The sequence below is a fragment of the Lethenteron reissneri genome, chromosome 22, assembly GCF_015708825.2.
Source record: "Lethenteron reissneri isolate LAM-NWPU_2019-01 chromosome 22, ASM1570882v1, whole genome shotgun sequence".
Classification (NCBI taxonomy): Eukaryota; Metazoa; Chordata; class Hyperoartia; order Petromyzontiformes; family Petromyzontidae; genus Lethenteron; species Lethenteron reissneri.
Window position 1 is genome coordinate 12729563 of NC_083800.1, and position 18104 is coordinate 12747666.

The window sequence follows — 18104 nt, forward strand, 5'->3', positions numbered from 1 at the left end:
TGGCAGGCACGATGGTGCCGTTCCGTTTCGTCTGGCACAGAGCGTGTGGCGCTGGTGTGCTTTGGCGGTGTCGTTCATCGATCGATGGATCGATGGATGGGGCACGCTGTTCCTCGCTGATGTCTTCCGTCGTAGCTTCACTCAGAACGCGCGGACTGTGTCGTGAAAGTGGGTGCTTGTTGCTGGCGTCTCGTCGGGATGGTCTCCTGACACCGCCCGTGATCACGAGGGACACAGCAGGGATGACAGGGGGTTCACTCCGACAGGCGAAATGTCGGGAGAACAGGGCTCGCGCGTTGCACTTTAATATTGGGGGGGGGGGGGGGGGGGGGAGGAAATCAGTTCTCCTGAGTGCATTACAGCACGGTTATGTGTAACAGGAGATAGGTCTGAAACCCCCTCTCCTATCTACCTCATTTGAATGCATCTTTAATATATTTTTTATTTTCATTTGAAGCTTTCGTGACTGCAGGAATCCATACTCCTTGGTTCTTTCGGTCAAGTCACGTATTTTATTTTGTTTTATACCGACGTGACTTTACCGAAAGAACCAAGGAGTATATATTTTTTTATTATTATTCTGATCTGAAAAAAATGTTTGCTTCCCATGCCCGAGTTGTACTTGTAATGGAGGTTTATTACGTAAGACCGTGTCGTGTGTCCATGCGTAATGCTGGACGCGGTAGAGCGTTGGCGAAGTGAGGTTGCATTCACATCTGCCATACAACTTTGGCCACACCATCCTCGCGTCTGATTGATGGGTCCATGCTGTGGTCTTGGAAACTTGGTCCAACATGGCAGAATTCTTTATTCGCTCGCAACTATTGACCCGCGGCGCACCACGGGGAGGGATACGATGGACGGAAGAAGAAATGAGAATGGGTAAGAGGGAAGAGGAAGAACGGTGGGTCGGTGGACATTTTATGGGTTATTGAAGAATTCAATTCTGGAGCGAAGGGGGTGAGGGGGAGAATGAATGACCGGACCGAGATGTCGGGGATGAGAGGGGAGGGATGGGAGGGATGAGAGGAGAGGGGAGGGAGGGAGGGGAGGGAGGGGAGGGGAGGGAGGGAGGGAGGGAGGGGAGGGAGGGGAGGGAGGGGAGGGATGGGAGGGGAGGGAGGGAGGGAGGGAGGGAGGGGAGGGAGGGGAGGGAGGGAGGGGAGGGAGGGAGGGGAGGGAGGGAGGGAGGGAGGGAGGGGAGGGAGGGAGGGAGGGAGGGAGGGAGGGAGGGAGGGAGGGAGGGAGGGAGGGAGGGAGGGAGGGAGGGGAGGGAGGGAGGGAGGGGAGGGAGGGAGGGAGGGAGGGGAGGGAGGGAGGGGAGGGAGGGAGGGAGGGAGGGAGGGGAGGGGAGGGAGGGAGGGAGGGAGGGAGGGGAGGGAGGGAGGGAGGGGAGGGGAGGGAGGGAGGGAGGGGTGGGGAGGGGTGGGAGGGGTGGGAGGGGTGGGAGGGGTGGGGAGGGATGGGGAGGGATGGGGAGGGATGGGAGGGATGGGAGGGATGGGAGGGATGGGAGGGATGGGAGGGGTGGGGAGGGATGGGAGGGGTGGGGAGGGATGGGAGAGATGGGAGGGGAGGGATGGGAGGGATGGGAGGGATGGGAGGGGAGGGATGGGAGGGATGGGATGGGAAGGGAGGGATGGGAGGGGAGGGATGGGAGGGATGGGAGGGGAGGGATGGGAGGGATGGGATGGGAGGGATGGGAGGGGAGGGATGGGAGGGATGGGAGGGATGGGAGGGGAGGGATGGGAGGGATGGGAGGGGAGGGATGGGAGGGATGGGAGGGGAGGGATGGATGGGAGGGGAGGGATGAGCAAGAAGCCAGCTGCAGAAAGCAGCTTCTGTTTTCAAAGTGGGCGGGGAGAGTGGAGGGATTGGGGAGGGGGGGTCCACACACAAGTCACGTGGCTTGCGGGAGGCTTGAACCGATTCAAATGTCGCGTGGTGGCCGTGAAACACTGGGTAAGCGGATTGCGCTGTAGAGTCTTTATCGGGTTAAATAAAAACCGTCGTGTTCCGTGTGGCCGCCTCATTGCAGTGGGCGGCTGTGTGGTGAGGGCGGACACGTGGCGGTCTGACGCGCCGCGTTCGCGTGACCAACCCGAGCCACAAACTAAAGACAAAGACCACCCCCCCCCCCCGTGTAGCTCTGTGAGCCGCCGTCGTATCAGCGAATGCTGAAGAACTCCTCGTTGTTGTTTGCAGATTGATGCACGCAACGCACACACACACTCCTCGTCTCTGTCGCCTTGAGGGTAGGAGGAGGATGAGGATGTTACCGAGCCAGGGATACACACAACAAGGGGGGGTCAGCTGCGTCAGGGATTAGTTGAAGCGGATTCGTGGTGGGGGGATGGGGGGTGGTTTTGTGTGTTCTTGTTGAGGTGGTGGGTGCGGGTGGGTTGTGGCTTGCGAGCCGATGGTTTTTTTTATTTGAGACGAGAGAGATAACTGGAGCGTTGTTAATGATAATTCGTGGCCGTGTGGCTGTGTGCGTGTGAGTCTCTCTGTGTGTGTGGCTGTGTGTGCGTGTGAGTCTGTGTGCGTGTGAGTCTCTGTGTGTGTGTGGCTGTGTGTGTGAGTCTGTGTGCGTGTGAGTCTCTGTGTGCGTGTGAGTATCTGTGTGCGTGTGTGTCTGTGTGCGTGTGAGTCTCTGTGTGTGCGTGTGAGTCTCTGTGTGTGTGTGGCTGTGTGTGTGAGTCTGTGTGCGTGTGAGTATCTGTGTGCGTGTGTGTCTGTGTGCGTGTGAGTCTTCGTGCTTTCGGAGTCCCTGACCCTCTGCTCACGATCATTAAGGACCTTCATGATGGTGAGCGGGCCCGGGTAAAACTACGTGGCCGGGAGTCGGAGCCTTTCCCTGTACACCTTGGGGTGCGACAGGGATGTCCTCTGGCTCCCACATTATTTAACATCTATTTTGACCGCGTAGTTCGTGAAGCCTTCAATAGCTGTACCGGGGGAATTTCCGTTTGGTACAGATATAATGGGAGGCTGATCGACGCCCGGGTGCGATCAAGGGATGGCTCCCTATTGGTCAACCACGTTATGTATGCCGATGATTTGGTAATAGCTGCTCATTCAGAAGAGGAGTTGGAGGCGCTGCTGCTGAGACTGGAGCGTGCCACTAAGAGGTGGGGCCTTACCATCAGCCCCACCAAAACCAAGCACCTGCCTGGGTATTTTGTACCATCGGACACTCCACCCCCACAACTCCCAATTGGTGATGGGGCAGTTGTGGAGAGAGTGGAGAGTTTCCCATACCTGGGCAGTGTGCTTATGACCGGCTCCAGTCTATCAGCAGAGGTCTCACTCCGAATCAGTCGAGCGGCAATATCTTTTCATCGGTTGCGTAACGCTGTGTGGAAGCTACCTGGTCTGTCGCTCCGCACGAAGCTTCAGGTCTTCTCGGCCACGGTCATTCCCTCCCTTCTCTACGCTTGCGAGACGTGGACCCCCCTGGTGGAGCATCTTCGCCGGTTGGAAACATTTAGGCTGGCCTGCCTACGATCCATCCTGGGTTTAACCAGGCTGGATTGTGTGAGGAGCTCACAAATCCTTGAAAGATCTGGGCAAAGTCCCATCAGTGAGCTCCTCCGGCAGGCAAGGCTGCGTTGGCTGGGTCATGTAGCCCGCATGCCCAGCCACCGCATGCCTAAACAGCTTTTGTTCGGCCGGATCGAGGGGGCTAGACGGGCGCGGCACGGGCTGGAGAAGAGATGGAGTGATGTGGTACAGGAGGACGTGGAGCTGAGTGGACTTGCCGATGACTGGTACCAGCGGTGTCAAGATCGGCCTCAGTGGAGGAGGCTCGTGAAGGACGCTACTGGGCAGTTGGAGGCAGTCGCCCTCCAACAACAACGGAGGGCGGAGGAGCGACGCTCACAACAACGAGCGGAGCGCCGGGTGGCTAAAGCACAGCAAGTTGGCACAGTAGGGGGCACAGGTGGTGCATCAGCCAGTCATCTCGGTCATCTCGGTCAGTCGACCAGTGGCACCTGGGTCTGCCCCGTGACCTCCTGCCAGGGGGCTTTCGACACTTCACGTGGCCTCAAGGTGCACTTGGCCTGGCACAAGCATCGTGGTGACGTCACCGCCACTTAGTGGCGAATGGCGGTTGTTGTTGTTGTGTGAGTCTCTGTGTGTGTGAGAGTCTCTCTGTGTGTGTGGCTGTGTGTGTGAGTCTGTGTGCGTGTGAGTCTCTGTGTGCGTGTGAGTCTGTGTGCGTGTGAGTCTCTGTGTGTGTGAGAGTCTCTCTGTGTGCGTGGCTGTGTGTGTGAGTTTGTGTGTGTGAGTCTGTGTGTGTGTGAGTCTCTGTGCGTGTGAGTCTGTGTGTGTGTCTGTCTGTGTGTGTGGGTCTGTGTTTGGCAGCAGTAACATAGTGGGGGGTACAGCTGGTGGTGGTGCATCTGCCGGTCATCTCAGTCACCTGCTGGGTCTGTCCCGAGACCTGTCAGCAGCGAGCCTTCGACACTTCACGTGGCAGCCTCAAAGTGCACCTAGCCTGGCACAGGCGCCGTGGTGACGTTACCGTCATTGGCTGCTTTTGGTAATGTTGGTGGTGCTGCTTTTGGGGAGCGGTGGTGTAGTGGTCAGCGCTACGCTGCGCTACGAACCCGGCGGCCCGGGTTCGATTCCAGCTCACGGGCAACACCGGTGACGATTACCTGAACCGGTCCTGGGCCTCCCCTAGGTCGACTCAGCCTCAAATGAGTAAACGTCGCCACTGGGGAGACAAAGGTGGCCGGGCGTGGTGCTGGCCACCTACCCCCTCGTGTGCCGTGCCGGCCTTCATAGGTGCTGCTCGCTAACAGCACTTGCCCCAACATTCTGTCAAGGCTATACGGGGGATCTTTGTCTTGTGTATGTGCGCGTGTGTGTCACAGGCGCGTGTGCGTCTCTGTCAGTGTGCGTCAAGAAGAGCCTCTAACTGTGCCCCAACATTGTTCGCCTGCCGCCTGTGAATGAAGGCGGTGACCGTAATGCGATGATGTCTCTCTCTCTTCTTTTGCAGTCGGCGGCGGCGTCCGATGGAGGTACGAACATCGCCGCAACACGCACGCACACAAAGACAAAGGTGCCCCGTGTCGCATTAACACTGGGGGGGCAAGTGCTGTTAGAGAGCAGCACCCATGAAGGATGGCACGGCACACGGGGGGGGGGGAGAAGCACCACAGTCGGCCGCCTTTGTCTCCCCAGTGGTGATATTTACTACACACCGAGACAGGTATTAATTCGAAGCTGAGTAGACCTAGGAGAGGCCCAGAACCGGTTAGAATAATTGTCATTAGTGTTGGCCGGGTTCGTAGCGCAATGTGCTCCCCACTGCACGCACGCTCCCCACAATGGATGACACACAGACACACATTAACACGTAACGAGAAGATCGCACGCACAAAATACAGTCCCTACAATATGCAAGACGTGCAAGACACAAACCCACGGCGAGACGTAGCAAAGATGTGTCAAGCAAACACGCAAACGCACCTACGCAGAGATGCAACTGAACACACCACACACACCCAACAACAATCACGCATCCTCGCAGTTTGGGGAGCACATCGCTGGCTTACGCTTCTTCCTCCTGTTTATTCCCAAACGTGACGCTTCCCCCATCTGATGTCCATGTGGGGGAGATACCGCCATGGACAGATCTGTGCTTAGCCGTGCTAATGACTGCTTCCATCCATGGGCTCGCTCACTCACGCACCGATGAGCGTGAGCGCTCCGACGGAATGGATTTGCTGCCAGTTCCACAGGCACTCCTCATCCTTCTTGCTGCAATGCGGAGGCTTGGATAATAGCGCGAGGTGCCATTGTCTCCGAGAGACTCCTTTCCCGCCGCTGTTATCCTGCGCAAAGTCTCGTGCAGCGGGACACATTGACGCTCTCGGGAACGGAGGGAAGGTGACGCGCCAGTGTGGGGCCACGTCCAGCATCGTTCGGTTGTGAGTAAGGGGCCGTCCATAAATGACGTCACGCAGCTAGGGGGGGGGGGGGGTCAGACACTTGTGACGAGGTGGGAGGGGGGTGAGAAATGTGACGTCACATCAAAATGTGCAACGTTAAATAAATATAGACAATACGTTCTGCTTAATGAAATAGACTTTTTAATAAATGTTTTCTCCTACAACATCAGAGTGCAGCGCTACATTAAAGACGCACTACAATGACAATAGTTTAAAGCAATTTTAAGCATATTTTATTGGGGGGGGGGGGCAGAGCTTTGTGACGTCATATTTGAGGGGGGGGGGGTCTGACTTTTTGTGACGAAGGGGGGGAGGGGGGTCCAAAATCGTCCAAAATCGCGTGACGTCATTTATGGACGGGCCCTCAGCACATCGGTTCCAGAATCTCACCAAGCATTTTCTCGAGCAGCAGCTTCCGACCACACGTGTTGTTGTGTGGGCACGCCGGTCGGTCCCACACTCCCCCACCGCTTGCTTTGTCCATCCCTCTTTTGCCCCGAACTCACCAACAGCATCCCCTGGTTCTTCTTCTCCCAGTTGGGTTTGCAGCGGTCGTCCCGATCGACGTGGTCGCTGTCGCGCATGAATTTCGATGGACCTGGATTAAGTGCTCGTGGATTCATAACTCTGTAGAAGATTCCGTATGTTTGAGCCTATCTGCGTTGTGAGATGTCTTTGAGTCCAGCAATAACTCTGTGGTTCTTGTCTGTTGGACTGCCTCCAGGCCAGGGATGTCTTCCTTTTGTAGTTAAACTAAACTATATTTTAGTTTAACAGGTAGCGATAACTGAGTTATACAGTACAGAAAGCTATTTTTCAGAAGTGACCTGGTCACAAATGATAGCTCAACGAAGTGGCTCTAATCACGTGGGAGTTTAGGGCAACCATATACTTAAAACGCGTGTTTCTAAACGCGGAGGGAAAACCCGGAGGACCCTGAAGAAACGTCCACGCGACCACGAGGAGAGAGACACGCAAACTCTAAATATACAACCCACGACCTCCTGTATACCAGGCGACATAGTTAACATCTCGCCACATAATACTCCCAAGTAGGACCGTGCGTGCGCGTTGTATAGCCTTAGCATTGCATCCATACATTTATAGTAACCGCCACAACCAGTGATTTAAAGGGTATTAAACCCCTCTGTATCAATCCACCCTGCAGTATGAATAGTGGAGAGTATTTGATAATCGTGGATAGATTTCTGAATGCTATGTTGGCTGGCATTTGTAAATGTTTGGTGTGGAGGAGGATAGTCAGCCTAGATTACATTACTTGTACTGTAACTAGTATGGGCAGATGCATCACACTCTCATCACGTCAGTTTTAATTAGCCTGACAAAATACAGTGGGTGAAAAAATGCCGTGGGTCATGGGAAAATCTCCCCAATTAGTGGTGGGACTGGGCTGTTATCGAATTAAGGGTCTCTATTTCCTGGGAAATCTACGGAATGTTTTGTAAAGTCTGGTCCTGAGAACTGGCTTTGATACGAGTCGAGTTGTAGTCTTCACACATTCCTCCTCCTCCAACTCCCCACGATCCTGAGATGGGTGGGTAGTTCTTAAATTACACTTGAGTGTTGAGTAGTTGTATTTAGTTTTTTTTATCTGTAAGAGGATTTAACAATTTTTTATTTTACATTTTTGTTTGCTGTATTTATTATTTTTGCATTTTCTATTTTTTTTTAAAACACGTTGCTTTCAGCTGCAGCAGCGGTCTCTCTAACGCGTCTACATCGCTACGCTGGGACGTGCGGTATTGTATGTCTAGAACCTTGTGTCGCGTTTAGTACTCCAGCTGTCGTATCGTGTCTAGTAAACTGTGGAGTGGAGTGCTGTCAGTGGGATGAGGCGGTCTTCCTCGTGTGACCACGCCATCTGCGTGTCGGGCAGGGAATGGATTTTTGTGTGTCTTGCTCTCTCGCAAGCGCGCTATCAAACAGGCATAGAACGAGAGTTTTGTTAAGCACGGCGATATGTTCGGACTGTGAGAATCTCCCACACACGACAGCCTCCGTGTTAAACTGACGTGCGCCAAGTCTGTCCGTTCACTTCATCCGTCTGGCAGAAAGGGGATGAATCGTAGGCGGGAGTTTGACTTCTCTAATGGGGGAGGGGGGCGCGGAGGCAGAGGTTCGCTTTGTCCCCCACATTAGGAATCCCCGGTGCATCTCAGGGGCCGTCCATAAATGACGTCACCTAGGGGGGGGGCGGGGTCAGACATTTGTGACGATGTGTGACGAGGGGGGATTGGGGGTTTGAGAAATGTGACGTCACATCAAAATGCGCAACTTTAAATACATATAGACAACACGTTCTACTATGAGATCTCTTTTACCAGTGGCAAAATATAGTAGTAGGTTTTTACCCTTTTAGTCAGTTTTGTACCAGTTTAAAAGGGTAAAAACCTACTACTATATTTTGCCACTGGTAAAAGAGATCTCATAGTGTAAATGCTTACCCCGAGCTCTCAATACTCTGATATTGCACTGTGTTTGAGTTGTACGCCTTCTGGTGTCATCTGGTCCAACACCAATGGGGACTAGGCTCTAAAGAAAGCTGTCTCGGGTGTGGACCAATCAACTTCAAGGACAGTGCATATCATTATCAGAGTTGCTTATTTTTGTTTGCATTTTTGACAACACGTTCTACTTAATTAAATCGACTTTTTAATAAATGTTTTCTCCTACAACATCAGAGTGCAGCGCCACATTAAATACGCACTACAATGACAGTAGTTTAAAGCGATTTGAAGCATGTTTTATTTGGGGGGGGCAGTGCTTTGTGACGTCATATTTCAGGGGGGTGTCTGACTTTTTGTGACGCCGTGTGACGACCCCTAAGTAGTTATTTTTAACCTTCGTTATAAACAACTGAAAGTAAATTAATCAAGGTGCCCCCCCCCCGTGCCCCCCCCGTGCCCCCCCCCCCTGCAAACTTTGCCCATGGGAGAAGCCCTCGCACAGAAACGGTTGAAAACAAAGTGGACAGTTGAGTGAACAATTACGTGTTGGAACGTGTATTGTTGATGCTTTAAATGGGTGGGTGTGAAAGTGTAATTCTGTGGGGGGAAAGCCATGTTGTTTGTTAAAGTGTTTTATACTTTCCTTCATTTTTAATATTTTACGGCGTTTTACTTTTGCCCGGTCAATGATTTTGTCGACAGTGCCTCGTCATTCCACCTGGCTTCGAGCGAGCTCTCTTTGGTGCTGGGCATCGTTGAGACTTGGGTGGGTGTAGGTCTCGTGTGATTGAATGACATTCAATAAGAGGGAAGTAAAGCCTGTGAGTCAATCTCTTCCGGTGACTGTCCCCTACCTACTGGCATCGTGAAAGGGATTAGGAAGCCTTTAGCAGAGGAGTTACTCTATTTTTGTGCCAATATCAAAGTATGAAAAATAAAAATAGTTTTTTTTTTACCATTTCTGGCAATAATACAGGAGGTATTAAGATGTTCAAACACCAAATAGAAACTTTTTGCAAGGAATCAAGGCTGCATTAACCACACGCGTACTTGTGGCAAAAACATGCAAACGAACATGCTATGATAATTTTCTATGGGCATCGTCTTTGAAACTGATTGGCCTACACTAGAGACGGCCTTCTTCATGGCCCAGCCTCACTACCAGTGTCAGAGCAGAGAACGCCAAAAGGCGGACAGCACAAATACAATGCCACTATCAGAGCATAGATAGCTTGGGTTGAGCAGTTATATGAACAGTCTATCTATATATTTCATGGACATTTCCTAGTACTTATAGAACACAGCTGTTTGTGAGTGGGTCAATTCAAACCATGTTCCGAGAGGTAAAACATAAAAAAAACGTCTTCTGACTTTTGAAGTGGCGGAGTTCACAATTTTGATTGTGGCACATGACCTCAACTGGGCGACGTTAAGAGTCATGAAAGAGGTAAGAAAAAAAGTGGTTGCCTGATGGATATACTTAGCCTCTTCCGTGCCCTTTGGGTAGAAAATCACGTAGACTTTTATATATATATATAAAGTCAAACCTTCATTTTTACTTCAGTGTTTTTAACTTTGTATTCAGGGGGTTTTAAGATGTGTCCGAATCCAAAAAACATTCATTTCTAAAACTGTCACTTTTTGCGATGCAATACAGGACGACATGAACGAGAAAAAAAATCACACATTTTAAAAACATACTCGCACTGCCGAGACCCTGGGTTCGAATCCACATTCGACGAGGTTCTCCAGCGCACCGAGTTGATGGTTTCAGTCCAGTCACCGATGACCGCATGAAAGCACTCCCATCACAGTAACTGTGGTTTTTACTCTTAATTGGTCTAAATTACAGCTTTGGTAATTAAAAACGACACTATTGCTTTTAACTGCCACGCGACGTTCAGTGTTCTCATTCAAGCGGAATTCCAGTATTTAAAATTATGTAAAAATAATAAGAGGTTTTACCTATTGATTTACGGCATCAAGTCTGCATTAACCACACATACGTGTGGAAAAATATGCAAACAAATAAGCTCTGATAATGTCATGCATTATCTTTGCAACTAATTGGCCTACCCCAGAGACAGCCTTCTTTCTTTATAGCTGCTCAACTCGAGCGAGTCATACTCTGATATTTGCATTGCCTTTGTGCTGTCCGCCTTTTGGCGTTCTCTGGTCTAACACTGATGGTGAGACTGGGCCCTAAAGAAGGATGTCTCTGGTGTAAGCCAATCAGCTTCATCAAAGACAATGCCCATATATTATTGGAAGCATGTTTTCGTGCCATGTTTTGCCACAAGTACGTGTGGTTAGTGCAGACTTGATGCCTTGCAATATCCACTTGGTGTTTGAACATCTTGACACCTCCTGTTTTATTGCCAGAAAGAGTGCGCCCTCTCCTGTGTAAAGGACAAACAAGCCCCACTTGAAGGATCTTTCAGAAGTCCCGTGCAAAATCACTTCCCCCATCTCTTCACTAACGCAGAGTGCGCTGCGCTGTGAGATTTACGAATGGATCTTTAGTTCACAACACGACACCGGCCGGGATGAAATTGGGATGAAGACAAACCCTTCCCCCACCCTCCCAATCTAGATGACATTGTAATGTCGCAAATGCATTGTGCCACGTGCGTTATTGAGGGGAATGTGCCTTATTTTTACCTCACAAAAGTAAGGCAAATGGAAATAGAGCATGCGCTAAACGGGTTTTCTTGAATTTTAGGGTTTGTTAAGTGTCTCCTAAGTGGGGTTTTTTTCTCTCATGGCCAAAAGTGCCGCGTGCCCCACCCAACTCTGCGTGAGTTGGGTGGGTGCGTCCGCTGCACAAAATGTGTTTTTTTAGGTAATTATGTACGTCCACTGAACTTCTCTCGCACCGTACATAGCCAACCGCGCTAATCGGAGGTGCGGGGGAAGGATAACAAATTGAACACAAAAAGCAGTTTTAAAGAAACGAGTTTGTCAATCTTGGTGATAATTTAAAAGTGCACAGCTCCTCCGGGTTCCTAATGCCGGAAGGAAGAGCGTTCCAGACGGCCGCAGAAGCACATCGGAAAGCGCGCGATGCGGTGACCGCCTCTGTTCGATGGCGAGCCGTGAGGATGACTGGAGTCCGCGTGATGATGGTTTATGTTCCTTGACGAAGCTGGATCGGTGCCCCGTGTACTCAAACCACTGACACTCGCGCCCCAATGTCACCATTTTTAACTTAGACACCAAGGCAGCTGCAGCCGTGTAATGATGACGAGCACACTGGACAAGTAATCCTGAGGTTGCTGGTTCAGTGCCATTTCCCGCTTTTGGCCCGAGTTGGCGGAGCTGCAGAGGCAGCTCGTCTCGTTTGACGTTATCCCCGCCCCGTCATTTCGGTTCCCAAACTTCTCTGAGAATTCCGTCCCTTCGACTTGGCAAATCATCAGAGTCATGAGGCAGCAGCGGCGGCAGCAGCGGCACTGGCAAACAGCAGCAACGACATTGGAAGTGATGCAAATTTTATCAATCGAAACGGCAAGTTATTCAGACGCTGTACATATAAATTGGATTGCCATTGCTACGGTAAAGGTGCAGCCCTGCAATTCCTACCGGACATTTGTGACAAAGAGCTTCATAGGTCATCGGATTGCTCCTCCGGTCCAAACAAAGATTCTGATTCTGGTAAATGAGTACGCCTGAGTTAGTGGAGCAGCAGGGTCGCGTGATGTCGAGCAAAGTGTGGGTCACATCACCCCTTCCAGCTTGCCTGGTGGAAGAATAGACCAAATACAGTCTGTTCTCCGATAACGCGGTAGTTGCGTTTCTGAAGAACACCGCGCTATGGAACAATCGCGTTATAATAAATAATATATGACATAGGGTAAAGCACAGTCTGCGGTAACGCGTAAGATGCGTACGCAGGCCGAACAAAGACTGAGGAGTGTGGGTAGCATCTAGAAGCATCCAGCAGCATCCCACTGCCTCGTGCGATGATGATGATGCTGTTACGCAGAGGCAGCCGTACGACCGCTTCTTCTTACTCGCGCGACGAGTGGAGACCCTTCCAGCAGCAGGAGGCATGAGCATGCAATTGCAGGGCTGCACGTGTACACGTTTCTCTACTCCGTATATTATTTACCCTTTGGGCTGCCACCATGCAGTTTGTACTTGGCGCGTGCCAATTAGCATGATCGCTTCAGTAGAATACTAAGATTCCACTGGAATCGTTTACCGATCATTGGCTTTCAGAATGGGTAATCGGTTGTGAAAACAGTTGCTGTATTACCGGTTACCGTTTTAACAGCCCTATGCTGTGGTGATTACGATATTGTCACGAAGGTAATCGTGCTAAGGAGAGTGATGATGCTGTGACTGTAAATGCGGTTATTATTTATTTATATTCAAAGCAAGGATGCGGTCGTTGGAGACTTTGAGTGACTCATTGATGTTTTTTGTTTACATGCTAATCTTTTTTATTGTATTGTTTATTAATAAAGAAAAGTATCGTGAAACATTGAAATCACAAGAGGTAGCAGAGACGGATTATAACACAGGAGGGGTTACTCAACAATGTCACCTGTTAAACTTGTTAAGTTACAAATTGTACGTGTCACGAATACAGTGCATGCACAATATTACAGTGAATTCCTCTGTTGTGAGGTAAGATGCCTCTGGTGGTGTCACGTCTAGCGTCCCTGATTTTAATTCGCGAAATCTCCGTTCAGTTTATTTTTATTTTTCGGGGGAAAACAATATTCGGCTAAAAAGGTGTAGGATTAAAAGTGTAAAGGGATGATGTGTGAGAGGCGTTGGTGGTGACGAGGGCAAGATGGGGAGAGGGGTCAGCCATCCCTAAACTATTTTCTGCTTTGCAGGGAAGGCCCACTGCGCCATGTAGCTCGCTATCAGAAGCGACCTGGCCACAAATGTTAGCCCAACGAAGCAGCTTATCGCGTGGAAATGTATAGCAGCCAAATACTCTAAACGCGTGACGTTTATTCTAAATGTGGAGGGAAAAAAACGGAGGACTTGGAGACGGCGAGAGAGACACACAAACTCCAAATATACAGCAAGGCTCAGGATCTCCTGTACACCAGGCGAGGTAGTTAACATCTCATTTGATGCCACGTGCGCATGACCACTGCGAGGGTTGTGGTTCAAAAACATTGGCAAATCTTCTTTCGTATGGATTAATAGCAGCCGATTAAAGATGTAATTTTAGATGTTGTTATCCACTCGATTGTCTGTTCAGACGCAGAGTGGATCTCGTCCGTTCCACCTTGAAAGGAGTGAAGATGGCAGCAGCGGCGGATTGTTTATGGTGCGGTCGATGGTTTGGGATTCCTGGCCGCACTTGCAGGCCACCAAATCTTTGATGCGCAATTTGTGCATCAGGTGGCTAAATGGCCCGGCCCAGATTCGTTTGTTGGGCGACCATTGGAGGCATGGAAGTTTGAAACCGGGAGGTTCGACTGTAGGCTCCTGTACGAGATGTTGATTTTTGACATTGGCCGCAGCCCAGAGTTGCTTCCATCGCATCGGCAAATTTCTAGACGTTCACTCTTCGCATTGGATAGCTTAACACGACCCAAGTGTGCGTGTGTTTAATAAAAACACACGCACACTTAAAAAAAAAAATTGTCATTGCTGCCCTCCCGAGTGCAGAGGGGGGAATGGAAGGGAGGGGCGGAGGGGGTGGGGTGGGAGGAGGTGGGGGAGGGGCTGAGGCTATCGCCCGGCGCAGCTCCTTGATCTGTTGAGACCGAAACACCGAAGTCGCTCCGTGCCAACCTTGAAATGGTCGAAGCTCGGCTCAGGTCTCCGGCCCTTCCAGTGGCCGTGGAAGCCAGCGTGGGATTTGCCTGTCAAGGGGGGGACATTTGTGTGGGGTCGTGACCTTGCACGCGAGTGAGACCGCAAGATAAGAATGGGTAAGTCGCTAATGGGCCAGTTTTATTTTTGGAAAAGGGGGTTGGATGAGAATCAATACATCGTTTTTAAATTGTGCAGAATGCAATGGCTCGAACATCCATAATGTACAGTAGGTTATTGTTACATTTTGTCACGGCGTTGATAATATCTGGCAGTCTCTTAAGCGAGGGTTTGTATAATTTCCCTCCGTCCAAATTGTGGATCTACCTATTATAAAGAAAAAGCAGAAGTTGTTAGACGCCTTAGCAATTTGTTGCAGTTGTTTTGGTTTTGTTTTATATTATACTAGCTTTACTACCCGGCTTCACCCGGGACTTGGATTTGCCACGCCCGCCGCCTTTGTCTCCCCAGTGGCGATGTTCACACAGCAGAGCAGTTACTCGTTTGATGCTGAGTCGACCTAGAGGAGGCCCAGGACCGGTAAAAATAATCGTCACCGGTGGTGGCCGTGAGAGGAAATCGAACTCGGGTCGGCGGGTTCGTAGCGCAGCGGGCTAACCACTACACTACAATGCGTTACGCTTCCACATGCGCGGGTCACATGACAGATTTGACGTCACCGCTCACTTGCCGTGCAAAAAATCTCTGCATTATTGAGCTCCCCCCCCCCCCCCCCCCCCCCAAAAAAAGTGTATTTTCATAATATTTGCACGGTGTACAGTCTGGAAAGTAACCACATGGCAAATTTCAAGTTTGTTGCAAACTTGAAATGATGTATATGGAGATGAATTTAATATCGTTGCTGGGTTGAATTGGATTCTTTTTTATTCTGGTGATCTGTTAAAAATATGACCATCAAGTGCTGGTAAATACGACAGCTCCTGACTCAAATGCGACAATTCCTGACTCAATCCACACCCCGCCATCAACCTTTTCCCAGCCGGGCTTTGCGTAAAACGCTCACGCGCACGTTTATCTGCTTAATGACATCTGGAATGCATCGCTCCTTGGGTTGTATTGGAAACTGAGCTGTGTACACAACTGTGGTCCCCACCCCCTTTCTTCTGCTCCTCTCAAAGGGGGGAAGTCTGCACCGACTTAAACCCATTCCGCCTGATGGGTACATTTCAGACCGATGCCGCCTTATGATCTCCTTCCGGTAGTCGTCTGGTCTGGCTTGTGAAGTAAAAAAAATGCTGGCGTGCCTCTCAACTTATTGTCATCCCATAGAGATGGCTCTGGCAGTAATCCCCCCCCCCCCCCCTCTCATAATTTGGGGCAGCTGAGTTTCACCAGTCAAGATATCGCAGCGTAGCTTCAAGTGGGCACCGTTTCACCGTAAATGCAACGTTATTATTTTTAAACGCCAGCGCTTCATCCAGGCACATTTTTCCCACATCTGTTTATTGATTGACAGTTTTCTGTTTTTATTTAATCAGGAAGCCTATAAAAGTACCACATTTTGTTATTTATTGAAGGGGCATTCTGGCCAAATCCAGAATGTGTTCAACAACAACAACAACACAAATGAGCGGCCGCACACGCACACGTAATAACATTCTTCAGTAGTACTGCCCTAAAAGGAAACAAATATAACAGGTGACGTTTTGAGCAATGGCCCCTTTTCAGGAGGGTCTTGCCAAGCTTTCGTAGTCGCGGGCAATGATGTTGTGTTTCATCTCAATTGAGTAATTGGATGGTAATTGTTGGCCAATACCAGTTAGATTGAATCGTTTTTTTTTTTGCTATGAGAGGCAACAGGGAAACCCAGAGGAAACTCGTGCATAACCAGAGGGAGAACATACAAACTCCACGAAGATAGGCGCCCGAGTCGGGAATGGAACAGAGGCCCTTCCTGCTGTGAGGTGCATATCACTGTCACCCTCCCACCCAATCTGTCATCAATAACAGGTTTGTTTTATTTACACACAGCGTGGTGCAGCGTAAGTGAACATTCCCAGCAGACGCTCAACTTCTGGCCATGTGCGTTGGGGTCTCCACCTGGGTGGTGGAAGTCCTCCTGCATAAAAGGGGCAACCGCATATGTGGGAAAACTCGGCCCTGTCCACATCTCTGTATGCAAAGCGCTGTAAGATAAGCCGGCTTGTGTACAGATGGGCATGCACAGCCCAGAATGAGTTAATGCATACTTCTCTGTTGGCTAAATCTGACGATCTTGTCACGTATGACTCATTGACTTCAGAGAGCTCTGGTTGAGTGCCTCAGCATTGACATGTAAAAGACAGCCATTGTGTTTGTGGCTTCCCAATATTGATGCAGCCAATTAGAGGACAATTCACGAGTGTGTGCGGGAAATATTGGAGCCCAGTTCAGAATCTTAAGCGGTTGAAACAACGTGTCACGTGTATCTCCACAAGCAGCGGCTCTACGACACATTGGACCACTACTGAGTGGTGACATAGCTAACATGGCAGCATGGAGCGTCGTATCGACTAAGCTCGATTATTGTAAGTCAATACCCGACGGGATGTGGAAAAACATTATCAAGCCGCAGATTGTACTTGGCACGTGACGGGTGCTGCAAAATCCGACCATGTCCATCCAGTGCTTGCCCCAAGTTGCATTGGATTCCGGTTGCCGAACGAAGCCATTATGAGGTCGCACTCATTACACACGAGGTGCTTGCCATTAATGAACCACGATACCTCGCTGATCTCGTAAAGGCATCAACCATCACGCGAACTCCGGTCATCCTCGCAGCAGCTTTTGGCTAACCATCGAACAAAGACGGTCACTGCATTGCGTGCTTTCAGATCTGCTTCTGTGGCCATCTTGAACACTCTTCCTTCCAATATTAGAAAGCCACTGGAGTTGTACATTTGTGTTTAGTTTGTTGCCCTTCCTCTGCACCTCCGATCAGCACGGTTGGCTACGTACGTTGTGAAAAAAGTTCAACATACGTACTTACAAATAGCTGCGTACAAAATCATCATTCACCTTCACTTCGTGCAGGGGTCAGCAACCTTTCAAAGAAGAAGAGCGATTTATATTTATTCTTTGACCAAAATATTTCGAGAGCCGTAACGCACACAAAGCTACACAAACATAGCAGCAAGTATGCAGCAGATGACAAACAGATTTTGACGTAAACAAAATAGTCGATTGAATAAATTGCATATGAGGGTGTAAAGAAGAGAATAAAGTAAATTCAGATTTTTTATTTTTTAAACAGCTGCCCACAAGGGGGCAGCTAGAGAGCCGCACGCGGCTTCAGGGCTGCAGGTCGCCGACCCCTGACTGAGTGGGATGTCTCCTCTTATCCACTGCTGTTGATGCTACTCCCAATATCTGGAATTTCTGCCCCACCCTCGACTTCCACCACTGCTGACTCCCTCCACGTGGCCAAGTCCATGCTCAGCAACACGTTCCTCTTCCTTGAGCGTCTCTTTCTCTCTCCCGGTGAAGTGTGTTCGTCGGCTCCCGACCTTGCTGTCGTCTGCAGGCCCCCGATTTGTCGTGTTGCCTTCACCTCTCGCTCGCAGCCTTTTCACGAAAGAAATTCCGAAGCAAAGTAGAATATGCATTCGAGAAATCGCCGTACACGCACGCCACTCTTGCGAGACGTTGTTTCGCAATGCGGCCCAGCGTGTCGAGGTGGTGTAGCCACATTTTCGACGCTTTCTGAACCCACATTGCGGCGTAGTGTTGTGGTCAGACTCTTGCTGCTTGTGCTCCACTGTCAGTTGATAGTCAGTGAACTTTCTGATGCATACACCTCATATCGCGAAGCCTCATGCCAACAATATTCAAAGATGTGAATGACGAGAAATATCCATCTAAGTAGAAAAATAGTGCAGGTTGGAAA

General features: G+C 50.1%; 1 protein-coding gene across 5 annotated transcripts in view; it reads left to right on the top strand.

The window, feature by feature from the left end:
• LOC133345647 (regulator of G-protein signaling 12-like) overlaps positions 1-18104 on the top strand; it is a 141196-nt gene that overhangs the window by 105833 nt on the left and 17259 nt on the right. For 3 of the 5 annotated variants that reach the window (XM_061556598.1, XM_061556597.1, XM_061556599.1), the window contains one exon: positions 5012-5033. The exons of 1 other annotated variant lie outside the window; for it this stretch is intronic. In XM_061556598.1, the coding sequence (XP_061412582.1) occupies positions 5012-5033 (22 nt within the window). Of the gene's footprint in view, positions 1-5011; positions 5034-14229; positions 14338-18104 lie in introns of those variants that run through there. One more of the 5 variants, XM_061556602.1, reaches the window with a different exon arrangement.